Source organism: Numida meleagris, chromosome 17 (assembly GCF_002078875.1).
Source record: "Numida meleagris isolate 19003 breed g44 Domestic line chromosome 17, NumMel1.0, whole genome shotgun sequence".
Taxonomy (NCBI): Eukaryota; Metazoa; Chordata; class Aves; order Galliformes; family Numididae; genus Numida; species Numida meleagris.
In genome coordinates, this window is record NC_034425.1 from 4,527,813 (window position 1) to 4,539,685 (window position 11,873).

General features: G+C 55.5%; 2 protein-coding genes across 3 annotated transcripts in view; both read left to right on the plus strand.

The window, feature by feature from the left end:
- On the plus strand, positions 247–7,395 carry MAFG (MAF bZIP transcription factor G). 2 transcript variants are annotated; one of them, XM_021414859.1, is made up of 3 exons: positions 247–1,893; positions 2,899–2,960; positions 3,039–7,395. In XM_021414859.1, the coding sequence occupies exons 2-3, from the start codon at positions 2,925–2,927 to the stop codon at positions 3,489–3,491; spliced, it is 489 nt and encodes a 162-aa protein (XP_021270534.1). In that variant the 5' UTR covers positions 247–1,893; positions 2,899–2,924; the 3' UTR covers positions 3,492–7,395. The 2 variants fall into 2 exon arrangements, with proteins under 2 accessions (XP_021270534.1, XP_021270533.1); XM_021414858.1 differs by lacking the exon at positions 247–1,893 and adding an exon at positions 2,376–2,752.
- Positions 7,495–11,873, plus strand: part of SIRT7 (sirtuin 7) — a 5,089-nt gene continuing 710 nt past the window's right edge. The window contains exons 1-10 of the mRNA XM_021415254.1: positions 7,495–7,655; positions 7,733–7,870; positions 8,425–8,529; positions 9,539–9,609; positions 9,764–9,836; positions 10,322–10,420; positions 10,899–11,135; positions 11,381–11,461; positions 11,572–11,678; positions 11,752–11,871. Of these exons, the coding sequence (XP_021270929.1) occupies positions 7,560–7,655; positions 7,733–7,870; positions 8,425–8,529; positions 9,539–9,609; positions 9,764–9,836; positions 10,322–10,420; positions 10,899–11,135; positions 11,381–11,461; positions 11,572–11,678; positions 11,752–11,871 (1,127 nt within the window). The 5' untranslated portion in view covers positions 7,495–7,559. The remainder of the gene's footprint in view (positions 7,656–7,732; positions 7,871–8,424; positions 8,530–9,538; positions 9,610–9,763; positions 9,837–10,321; positions 10,421–10,898; positions 11,136–11,380; positions 11,462–11,571; positions 11,679–11,751; positions 11,872–11,873) is intronic.

Here is an 11,873-nt window from a genome sequence, read left to right on the forward strand (position 1 = left end):
CGGGGCTCGGGCCGCTCCGCTCCTCCCGCGCTGACCCCTCCCGTCGCCGCGGCGGCGGCGGCGGCTGCGGGGTCACCGGGGGTCCCGCGGGAGGGGCGGGCACCGTGTAACGGGGGAACTCCGGGGTGTCTGAGTTCCGGGGGGGCCGCGTGAGGTCATTTGCACGCACACACACACACACATACACAAAAAACAGCACATAAATAAACGGAACGGGGATCTCGCACGGGGGGGGGGGAGCGGGAGAGGAGAGCTCCGCGCGTTCCGGCCCGGCCCCGCGGCCCCGCGACGTCACCGTGTTTACAGTGCGCGCGTGGCGCGGCGCCGCGCTCTGGGACGGGGGAAACGGGGAACGGGGAACGGGCCCCGCGCGGTCCGCTCGGCGTTGGGGGGGAATTGGCTGCGGCCGTGCTGAGCTCAGTGCTTTTGAGCGCCGGGGAAATGTGTTGAGGCGGCATTTTCTTCGCTGCAGTCATCGCGTTTGGCACTTTTCAGCGCGATCTTTCTTCGGGAACCTCTCAAAAGCGGAGCAATCAGCGGTCTGCAGAGCCGGGGCTGCGTCTGGGTTCTGCGTCCCCCGGGTCACCCCACCCCCGTGCTGCCCGGGCTGTGCTGCGTCCCTGGAAAGGGATGGGGGGGTCCAAACTGCCGCCGCGTTCAGGCACGACCCCGTCCCAGAGCCTCTCCCCGAGCACAGCACGCACTGCCCGGTTCCTCGGGTACAGATGCTGCAGCCCTCGCGTCCGACAGAAGCGACGTTGCGGTTCGGGGCTGGGGAGCACTCTCCCAACCCCATCGTGGCTCTCTGGGTCCCTGCAGCCCACGGGGCACGTCCCAGCCGTGTCCCTTGGCCAGGTCCCTCATGCTCCATTTCTATGCTCGCTTCACACAGCAGCTCTCGTTGGTCCATCCTTTTGCGTCTGTGTCTGGATTTCTGTGTTTTTCTTAGCAGAAATGACAGTGTGAAGTGCAGAGTGAGCGCTGACTCTGGGGTCGGGGCTGTGTGAACGCCCTGCTCTGCACCCTGAGGAGCTCTGCCCGTGCCCGGCCCAATTCAGTGTTTGTTTTTTCTCTGCAATGAAGGAAGTTTGAGTGTTTCCCGACAACGGGAGACCATTCAGCACTGCAGGGCACACGTTTCTGCAGCCTTACCAGCCCCAGCGCACGGTCAGGGGGTTCTGCAGGGCCAGTGTTATGCCTCTCCCCAGTTATTCTCTTCCTTCTGCCCCCTTTTTCCAGCAGCCATTTTGTTTGCTGGGGGGGGGAGGAACAGAGGAAAGAAAGAGAAATAACGGTACGGGAAAGCAGAGAACTGATTTCAGGAGGCAGCAGTCTCCGTGTGCTCCCCCCCCCACTGCAGCCGCCTCCCTTGGTGGCAAAGTGACCCTTATGGCCGTGCTGTCAGGTTGTCACGGACATCGTGCTGCAAGGAACATTGTCCTCTGGGTATAAATAGCCGCCTCCTGGCAGGCTCCGGCCTTGGGAACGTCTGAATTGTGCTCGTCTGCTCGATGTCCTGCAGAACGCTGATCCCGCTCACCTCTAGCAGACAGCGCTGGGCGCATTGCGGGAGCCTGAGCCGCAGCTGCTGGAGGAGCAAAAATTCGTATTTGCTGACTGTACATCTGGGTCTTGGCTGCAACTCTGCCTCTTACGTCTAGCAAACAAAAGAGCAGCAAACAGAATTGCTGTTGGCTGGCACGGAAGGTACAAAGGTGCTCGCGGGCTGCACCTGCACGGAGCGCTCGCCTTGCTGCAGGAAGCAGCTCCTGGTTGTGTGAGACAGACGTGGCTGCTGTCTGACAGCTGGGGATTCAGTTTGTTGGGGTGCAGTGGCATTCCGACCTGAGGTGTGAGGGCAGGAGGTGTGCAGGGACAGGAGCAGGAGCCCAGGTATGAAGAAAGCCCGAGGAGCTGCTATTACAGTTTGGAATGCTGTCCTCCCTGGCAGTGAAGGAGTCGACTCCCATCTGGTTTCAGCCTCCCTTGATCTTTGTTTTCTTATCTCTTGGCTCTGAAGATAAGGGAGGGAGAAGGTGGTGCTGTCCTGGCATTGCTGGGGCTGATTGGGACTGCCTCAATGGGAAAGGCGCGCAGCTGTGGGTCAGCTTTGGGTGACAGGAGTGGGGAGGGCTTTTGAGGTGTCCCCCAGATCGGTGTTGGGATTCCTGTGTGCCCCAGCACTGTGCTGCAGGTTCGGGCTGCCTGTCCCCCCCATGGGAAGGGCTGGGTGCAGAACTCAGACTCTAACCCGACTGTGCTGGCTTTGCTGGAATGCACCCGCAGTTTGGAGAGGAATGAGCATGGCAGCAGTGTTCAGCACCTAGCAGGTGCACTGTGCAGGTGAAGCTGTCCCCTCTGCTCACTGCCAGCTCCTGGACCACGCTGGGCTGTGTCCTCAGGAGCATTGAGGGTCTGGCAGGACTCACTCTGGGCAGCTCCAGCTGTGCTGGGCAGTGGGTGTGCAAGGCTGTGCTGCGCTCAGGGGCTGCAAGGATGCAGCTGGGAGCAGAGGCGCGGGCTGCCGACATGCTGAGTCAGCGTGACTGGCCCCGAGCAGGCGTGCTCTGGACCTGGCTGCTGCTGCCAGGCTATTTTTAAAAATGTGGCTTCCGTGTATTCTGGCTCCTCCTAGTTTTTTAATTTCCCCCCCCCACCCCAAACAAAAAACGGCATTGCCTCGAGTCTCCGTGGTCATAGGGCTGTGGAAGGGCAGCAGTTTCTGCTCAGGGGCATAATCTGTTGCTTCACTGTGAGTCCGATGCAGCCGGGCTGAGTGCTGCCTGCGGAGGGCAGTGGGAGTGTCCCAGTGCGGGGTGTTGCTGTGGGACTCCATGCAGCGGCTCTGGCTCTGCTGGGAACTAACTCAGGGACTAACCCGACCTCCTTCCCTTCCAGAGCCTGACTGACGTGGCTGCCGTGTTATGACGACCCCCAACAAAGGAAACAAGGCCTTGAAGGTAAAGCAGCAGGTGGAGGACGGGGGTGCGGGCGCATGCTCGAGGCTTCAGACTGCACACCGCCTTCTCTTCTCACAGGTGAAGCGGGAGCCAGGCGAGAATGGGACCAGCCTGACAGACGAGGAGCTGGTGACCATGTCTGTGCGGGAGCTGAACCAGCATCTGCGGGGCCTATCCAAGGAGGAGATCATCCAGCTGAAGCAGCGTCGGCGCACGCTGAAGAACCGAGGCTACGCGGCCAGCTGCAGGGTCAAGCGCGTTACCCAGAAGGAGGAACTGGAGAAGCAGAAGGCAGAGCTGCAGCAGGAGGTGGAGAAGCTGGCCTCTGAGAACGCCAGCATGAAAATGGAACTTGATGCTCTCCGCTCCAAATACGAGGCACTCCAGAACTTCGCCAGAACCGTGGCCCGGAGCCCTGTCACCCCTGTGCGGGGCCCTCTCACCTCCAGCATGGGGCCCCTCGTCCCTGGCAAGGTCGCTACCACTAGTGTCATCACAATAGTGAAATCCAAAACGGACGCCCGGTCTTAGTGAAGCGAGTGTTGCCTGAGCTTGTCTGTGCAGGGCAATTAGGCACAAAACCAGCCTGGAATCCCCAAAGCACAAACCCTCCCCACGCGGGTCAGGGTTCCTTCTACTTGGCCCAGGACTGGCCTGCTGATCGCTCTGGTTTTGTTTTGTTGTGTTCAGATTGGTATGAGCAGTGGTGATGCATCCCTTGTCCTGTGCAGACAGCACCTCCCACCCAGCGGTCTGTAGCCCTCAGCTGCCCTTGGGACAGGCTGTAAGATCTCGGTGTTCTAGCCAAAGGAAGTCTGCGCAGCGCAGCGAGAGGCCTGGAGGGAGGCTTTCTTCCTGGAACCCCAGTTTTCAGTCACTTCCAAAGGCTTTATTTCATTACTCTTCCAGGTGGTGTATCCAGGTGCCTGACTGCCCGGCACCTGAGCCTGCTGCTTTTGTCTCATCCGGTACCTGTAGTTGCAGCTGGGGTGTTCTGTGTAATAGATGTGGTATTCATTTCTAGGTGCGCCTCTGTGCCCGAGCAGTGAGTTTCCTTCAGGCTTCCATTGCAGTAGAGTGTGGATAGCGGTGGTGGACGGGAAGATGCTGGTGTGCCCCGCTGCCTCTGCCCCAGCAGAGGGGAGGGGGATGGGACGGGGTCTGTGCGGGGGCCCAGCACTTGGGGGGGGGCGAGGGGAGGGAGGTACCTTGCTGACTGCAGGCCGGTTTTGTGCCTAATGTGTTGCACTGAACAAGACCAAAATCACTAGTTGTTCCCGTGTTTTGAGGGTATCAAGTGTCTCTAGTGTGATGGTTTACACGACCAGTTTATGTGGTTAAATAGCCCTTTTATTTAAAGAGAAACATCGTTTTAAGAGTTATTAAATTATCTAAGTTTAAAATGAAAATCAGACAGAAGAGAGAGCGTATTTATAGTCAGCTTTTTTTATCCGAGAGGGCGAGAATATTTGGCCATAGAAATGGGGAAATATTCTCGGAGACTTTGCTAGTTAAAAGTTAATAAATAAATAATTTTAAAGTTTCTCATGAACCTCCCGCAAACTGTTTGTGGCTCCGAGGTTAGTTTTTATAAAGAGTTATCAGACTTTATTTATAAAACTTAGAAAAAGACAAAAAAAGAGGCAAGTCCTGTTTGATATCTTTTTGCAATTGTACCAAAAGTGACTTATTCTCGATCTTGCTGGCTTCCGTTGTGTCCCCTCGTGTTGCGCTCTCTGTGCTCTCCGAGCTCCGCGTGGCGCTGTGCTGTGGTGGTGTCAGTGGCTGCCTTTGCCATGTGCTGTTGTTCTCATGCTTCCGTTGTTTTCCCTGAGCTCAAGCGAGAGGTTCACTTGGAATCTCTCCGAATTCTCCAGGAGGATTCTGGCACACAGGCAAAGTTGCTGTTTTTCTTAGAGGTAAAGCCGAATGGCTGGTGCCGCTAAGGAGGGATGCCTGCCCAGAAAACACTGCTCTGCAGAGGCGCTTTGCAGGACGTCTGCTTCTCTCTCTGGGTGTTGGAGCTGTCGCTTCTGCACAAGCAGCTCAGGCCTCTCACTGCCCAGCCAGTGCTGGTCTCGGAGTTACCTGCGTGGGGAATGCGTTCCCAATGGAACTGCTCTCCTCTGGCAGAGAAGTAACACAAAGGAGAGCTATATAAGTTCAGAAGGAGACTGAGGGGATTGAACGCTGGAGCTGGATGTGGATCTTGTGGTCAGAGCTCACGCTGTTCTCATGGCTTCTGTGATGAGAGGCAGGGCTGACAGCGTTTCGGGTGGTGCAGGACCTGCACTTGTCCTGAAGCTGCAGTCTCTTGTGCTGAGCATCTGCATATTACTGAAAAGTGAGCTGTGTCTTGGTTACTTTTCTTTCCTGGTGCAGCTTCTGGCTGTAGGTATTGGTAAAGGTAAACTTACAGCTGTGTGACGCAGCTGAGAAACAATTTGTGGTCAGGCTCCGTTTCCACACTAGGACAGACCTCCCCGCCCTCACCTCCTGAAAGACTCAAGCCAATTACTGAGTTGTTTTGGAGAAGAAAGGCATGGGGATGAAGTCCATTTGATCTTTTGGCTGTTGAAAATCACCTGAGCACAGGAGACAGACAAGGATGGCACAAGTGAAGTATGGTTTGCTATATTAGGTGTGTTTTGGTGATGAGTTTCTCACGTAGCTGAACTGATACTGCTCTTTTCTGGGCTGGAAAGCAGGTAAACCTAATGAGAGCTACAGTACAGCAGGAGAGGAGCTGATGAGATTTCTTGCTGAAAGGGGAGACCAGCTTTGCACTGACTGATTGCAGATTTAGGGAGAAGCTGTTCGGAATGCTTTTCCCAGTGAACTTTGTGTATAAGGAGTAGGTTAGAACATGGCCTCCAGGCTTCCCCCATCCAGCTCATGGGCTTTCTCCTCTCTGAACTGAGGTGTTTGTTGTGCTGCTTCCTTGCCATGTGCCGGATGGGCTACTTGCTGTGCAATGCTTGGCACAGACTTCCAGGCTCGAGCCTTTGTCTTCCAGCTGGTGGATGGTGCCAGGAGGACATGGGACACTCAACATAGAGTCATCTGGCTGGCTTAGGGTGTAAAACTCAACCATATCCCTCCCAGAGCCAGCCCGAGATCTAACCTGTCGGAGAGCTCTTCTGACCCCAGTTGGAGGCCTGTCCTCTGCAGAGCAAAACTGGCTCCATTTGCTGGAGATTGTTGTGAAGAGCAGGCAATGACAGGCAGTCCCACAGCCCTGGCAAACTCATTTCCGTTGTATTCTGCACCTGATCCTTCTCTGCCTGCTGGACAGCAACTGCTGCTGCCAGTAAGAACCTGTGCTTCCCTGGAGCAAGTGAGGAGGACGGAACAGGCATCAGCGCTGACTCCAGCCATGAATGCTGTCACTTCTCCTCTGCGCTGTGCTTGCTAGCTTGTGGTCCCAGCTTGCTTTGAGTGGCTGAATGCATTCAGTGAGGACACATCGCTTTAGGGACGAGCGGGCACAAAGCTGCTGCCATCGGGCGCCTGTGTGGTGAACCAGCTCCACGAGTGAGATGGTTCCCTGCTCACAAAGTGCTCTGTCTGGCTCCATCCTAGAGGTGCCGGAGAGGATGTGGTCCTCTTGCGGGTGCTGCTTCCCCGCACTGGCGTGGTGTTTTTGGTTTTGTTCTCAGTGAAGTATTGGAATCTGAGTAATGTATTTCTGCGGTGTCTGAGGAATCTCCCGTCACGCTCAGGGGACCCTGTCCTCGCCACCTGGCACCCAGTGCCTGCGTGCGGTGACCCTGCCCCGAGCCCGTCGCTCTGCTCTCTCTCTCTCTCTCGTATATAGCGTTCTGGAGTGTGGCAGTTCTTGTTCCTGAGGTGCTCGTCCGTTCGGTTTCCTGCTGTGAAGGGTGTTGTGTTTTCTTTCTCCTTTCCCGGTACATTTTTGATGCAGTGGTTGGGAGGTGGGGCCCGGCCCCAGCCGCCCGCAAAGGAACCATGAAGTGTGTCCCCTGCAGCGGCCCAGCCGGGCGGGGCTTTGTGTATCGTGTGGTGAATCGTGTAAAGTGACTGCTGCGTTGTGCAGCGCCGGTGGGCAGCGCCGTCCCGAGGGAGCGGGTCGGGCGGAGCCCGTGGGCCGAGGTCGGAGCCGCCGCGGTGCCCTTCCTGGGCCCGGCTGGGCGGGGGGCGCCGTCCTTAGACGGGCACTGCCCGGAGGCAGCCGCGGGGCTCCGGCGGGGCCCGCCGTGCTGTGGGCCGGCGTCGCCGTGCTGCTGGGTCCGTCATGGCCCCGGGCCTGTCCGCGGGGAGGCAGCGGGGCCGCGGTTGACGGGCGGCGGTATTTATTGCTAAGTTATTGCCCTGCGCGGCGACGGCGGGCGTTATTTATTGCTGTACATAATGTTCGTCTGCCGGCGCGGCCGCCGTTGTTTTGTACATGACAATAAACAGCTTTCAAACACCACGGCCTGGCGCTTCCTTGGGGGTGCGGTCCGCCGCGGCGCGCGGGGGCGCTGCTCCGCACGGCGGGGTGGGTGGGGCCGGAAGTGGCGCTCGGCCGCTCTTTCCGAGAGGAAGCGGCGCCGCGCGTCCGGCGTCCAGTAGCGGAAGTGGGGCGCTTCCGGGGCGATGGCGGCCGGCGGCAGCCTCAGCCGCTCGGAGCGGAAGGCGGCGGCGCGCGCCGAGATCCTTCAGCAGGAGGAGCAGCGGGACAGGCGGAGACAGGTACGGCGGGGCGTCCTCCAGCCCACCCACCCGTCCGCCCGGCCGTGCCGCCGTGACGCGCTGTGTGTGCCGGGCAGGTTTCCCGCATCTGGAGGAAGCCGCCGGCGGAACGGAGCCCCGAGGAGTGTCAGGTGCTGAGCGAGAACGAGGATATCGTCCGGGAGCTGGAGCGGCGCCGCAAGAGGCGCGAGCGGCTGCGTCGACGGCAGGAGGAGGTGGGCGCTGGGTGGGGCCGGGCCGAGCCCGACTGGTGCGGCTCGAGGGCTGCGTCGGAGCCGCTGCGCGCTGGTGGTGCGGGGGCCGCGCCCGCGGGGAGGGGCCCTGAGCTCCGAGGGAGCTGTGGACGCTGAGCTCCTGCTGCGGGGGGAGGTCTGCAGCTGTGACAGCAGAACAGACAGCACCACCTTCCCAGGAATGCCCCTGTCCCTCGGGGCTGTGCCCTCCCGTGGCAGTCCTCGGCTCATCTCTCTGCGCTGGCCTTGCATCTTGCAGCTGCTAACCTTTTCTGAACCATGTATGGTTTTCTGAGTGGACGTTCCCCCTGGGAGGGGTGTATCTGCATGTGCTGCTCTCTGGAAACCTTCTCCTCTTGGTCCTTCATAGATAATATGCACTGCAAACGCCCACATTCTTCTAGTTAGAAACTGCTTCTGATTATATTTGTCTGATATGTTCTCTGGCTAGGATAGACCCCTATCAAAATGTCTAAGGAGCTCTCCATTCCTTCAGATTCAGTGACATGCTGAAACTGCCCACTTGCATTTTTTAGGTATGTGATGAGCCAGAGGAGCTGAAGAGAAAGGTCATTGAGCTGGCTGCTGCTATCCGGAATGCCAAGCACCTTGTCATCTACACAGGAGCAGGGATCAGTACGGTAGGATTCTTTGGGGGTGAGTGGCTGGAGCTTTGGGAGCTCCTTCAGGAGTGTTGCAATGTTTGAATTCTGTTTTTTTGTGGATTCCAAATGACTATGGGTTGTATGGGATTCTATATTAACACTGTTGAACTACAAACCATGACCAAGTTGTTAACTAATTTGCATCTTGGGGATATGCCTGCTGGCCAAGAGATTCATCGCCTCTATGCTAAGAACAAGCTTCTAAAATAAGATCAGTAGTCTGTCTTCATTTGAGTCTCTTCAGCTACTTCTGCTGCAAAACCTAAAAAAAGTTAGCTACTTAATGCTGTCTGCATTAATAAACAAGTAGAAATAACGAGTGCTTATTTGAAGTTAAAAATGGCAGTTCAAAAATGGTTTACCTGTGCAACCTGGTCTAGGGAGCCTGCTTTGGCGGGGGGGTTGGACTAGATGATCTCTAGAGATCCCTTCCAGCCCCTACAAGTCTGTGATTCTGGGGCCTCTGTTACGAGAATGGAAATCTGAAGCTGCCTCTTCTAATGTCACATTTATCATTGTTGTCTGAACTCTGAGATGGGAACGTTATTCTTCCCCTTCTCTGTAGTCTCAGCTGATAGGGAGCATGGAGCTGGGCAGAGTGTATGAAAAAGTGCTAATGTCATAAATATTTTTTTCTAAAGCACACTGAGTGCAAGCTGCCAGAAATCAGTGGAATGAAAATAATTAAGGTTCAAGAACCAGGTTCTGTCTAGGGAAATGGGAAGTACCTAGGGGAGAAGAGAGTTCTGGAGGGATTTCATAATGGTAAAATTAGAGAAAATAAATACTGGAGGTGAAAACGAGAAGTGCAAGGTAGGAAAAGAGCTCTCTATAATTAGGAAAACACTAGAAAACTTGGAGTGAATGAAAACGCAGCAGTGAATGCAGTATCTCATTGTCCTGGGCGAGGCCAGGTTGATGTGTTGGTGGACAAGGGGAATGAGCTTTCCCGTCAGGCCTTGCTTTGTCTCTCTCAATAACACAGGCAGCTTCGATCCCAGACTACCGAGGCCCTAATGGCATATGGACATTGCTGCAGAAGGGCAGGAGCATCAGGTAAGCGGGTGACTGTAGTGAACTTTTCCTCTCTCTTTCCTGGAATGACAGTTCTGCAGCTACTTAGGAGATGAATTCTGAGCTGCCCAGCAGGCAGCTGATACTGAGAGTGTTAATGGCAGTTTCTTACTTGTTATTTTTTGCCTCTTGTCAGCGCTACAGATCTGAGTGAGGCAGAGCCCACGCTCACCCATATGAGCATTGCTTGCCTACACAAGCATAACCTGGTAAGATTCTTTTTTTCCATACATCACTTGTGCTCCACTCTCACAGTATAATAAGTCAGATTGAAAAGGAAAAAAATATTTTTCATGATACTGCATAAATGTTGTCCTTACTGAGGGGCCTACATCTGCATCAGAACAATCATCTGTATTTTTGTATAGCCAAGCCTTTATCAGGCCATGTCCAGACAGTAGCTCTGGCAGTTTTTTCCCTTGTGCCTTTTTTTCAATAGCTTGTGTTTGCCTCCTGGTGAGGCTGTGGTCTGGGGACGTGGCCACACAGTCTGCCAGACCTAACAGAGCTATAGTTAGCAGGAGTCTTTTCGTGTAGCTTTCAGAGAGTTCTGCTCTGTGCCTTTCTTTTCTAAGCTCAGTATATTGAAGCAGAACTGTTTATTGCACACTGAGACGTACGTGTTACCTGCATTTCAGTAATACTTCCAGAGTCTTCTCTGTGTGTGTTGCTTCAGTGGTTTATTCTCTTCCAGGTGCAGCATGTGGTATCTCAAAACTGTGATGGGCTGCACCTGCGAAGTGGGTTACCTCGATCAGCAATATCTGAGCTTCATGGAAACATGTACATAGAGGTGAGCAGCTAGAAAAGGACAAAGCTACTGTCAGTACTGGCCTCACAAAAAGATAACGTTAGCTATTTCTCTTTCCCTGACTCAAGAATTAGTACTAGGGCTAGTCTCAGCTTAGTTTGTATCTTCAGATTGTCAGTTTTGGGGTGAACTAGTTAGCAAGCCCCACAGTTAAGTTTTCTGTACAACCCGGTAGCTTCTTCTCTGTATTTGCTAGAGCCTTCTCCTTCTGACTACTGCTCTTCAGGCCTTGCCTGAAAATCCCTCCTATAGCCTAGCCAGCCCTGCCCCCTGTAATGTCACTCGCTACTTGAGTGTTTCTGAATATTTCCAAGCTGGCATCTGAACCCAGATGATTCCTTCTACAGCTTCCATGTTTGTTGTCCCCAAAAGGTGCTTTTCTCTGAGATGTGGCTGCATCCCTGGGCTTTAACAGACTAGATGCTGACAATACAACCTTTTTCTTTTCTTCCTGTGCTAGGTCTGCACTTCGTGTACACCCAACAGAGAGTATGTGCGAGTATTTGATGTGACAGAACGCACAGCCCTGCACAAGCATCACACTGGCAGGATGTGCCACAAGTGCGGGGCACAGTTGAGAGATACAATCGTCCACTTTGGGGAGAAGGGGACGTTGACACAGCCCCTGAACTGGGAGGCAGCAACAGAAGCTGCAAGCAAAGCAGATGTGATTCTTTGTCTGGGTTCCAGCTTAAAGGTAACTTTAGAGACTCGGTGAAGATTGTTAGCAGCATTCCCTCTTGGTGACACACCTTGGTGCTGAGCAGTCTCCTCCCAAACAGACAACTGTAAACTCTGGTGTCAGGATTCGCCCACCATCTGTGTGATAGTCTCTCTTCCTCCCTCTTTCCCTTCCTGGTAATACATTCCTTTTCCTCTCGCTGATATGGTTCACGGTTACGCGTGCCTTTGGCTGTGCTGATCATTTCTATTTTGTGGCAGGTTTTGAAAAAATACCCACGGCTTTGGTGCATGAGCAAACCTCCACCTCGTCGTCCAAAGCTGTACATCGTCAACCTACAGGTGAGCGAGCGCCTTCCCGGTCCTGGGCTGGGAGGTTGGGTGAAGCCCCCCCCAGCGTGGCGTGCGGGGAGGCGGGCGCTGCAGCCGCGGGTTCTGCTGTCACCTCGCAGTGGACGCCCAAGGACGACCTGGCCGCCCTGAAGCTGCACGGCCGCTGCGACGATGTCATGCGGCTGCTGATGGAGGAGCTCGGCCTGCAGATCCCCAGCTACGACCGGTGAGCACGCGGGGAGCGCTGCGGGGCGGGACGCCCGCTGCGGGCCCTCCACCTCACCTCCTCCTCTCCGCAGGGCGCGGGATCCCATCTTCACGCTGGCCGAGCCGCTGCGCCCCGGCGAGGAGGGCACGCACTCTCGGAAGCCGGTGGCCCCGCCGCAGGGCACCGAGCCGGCCGCGGCACCGCGAGAGGAGC

What these genes read in the sequence shown, in the direction of transcription:
- MAFG (XM_021414859.1), top strand. Translation starts at nt 2,925, where the DNA reads ATGACGACCCCCAACAAAGGAAACAAGGCCTTGAAG. An exon ending in AAGGAAACAAGGCCTTGAAG is followed by an intron (nt 2,961 to 3,038) that starts GTAAAGCAGCAG and finishes CTCTTCTCACAG; the next exon opens with GTGAAGCGGGAGCCAGGCGA.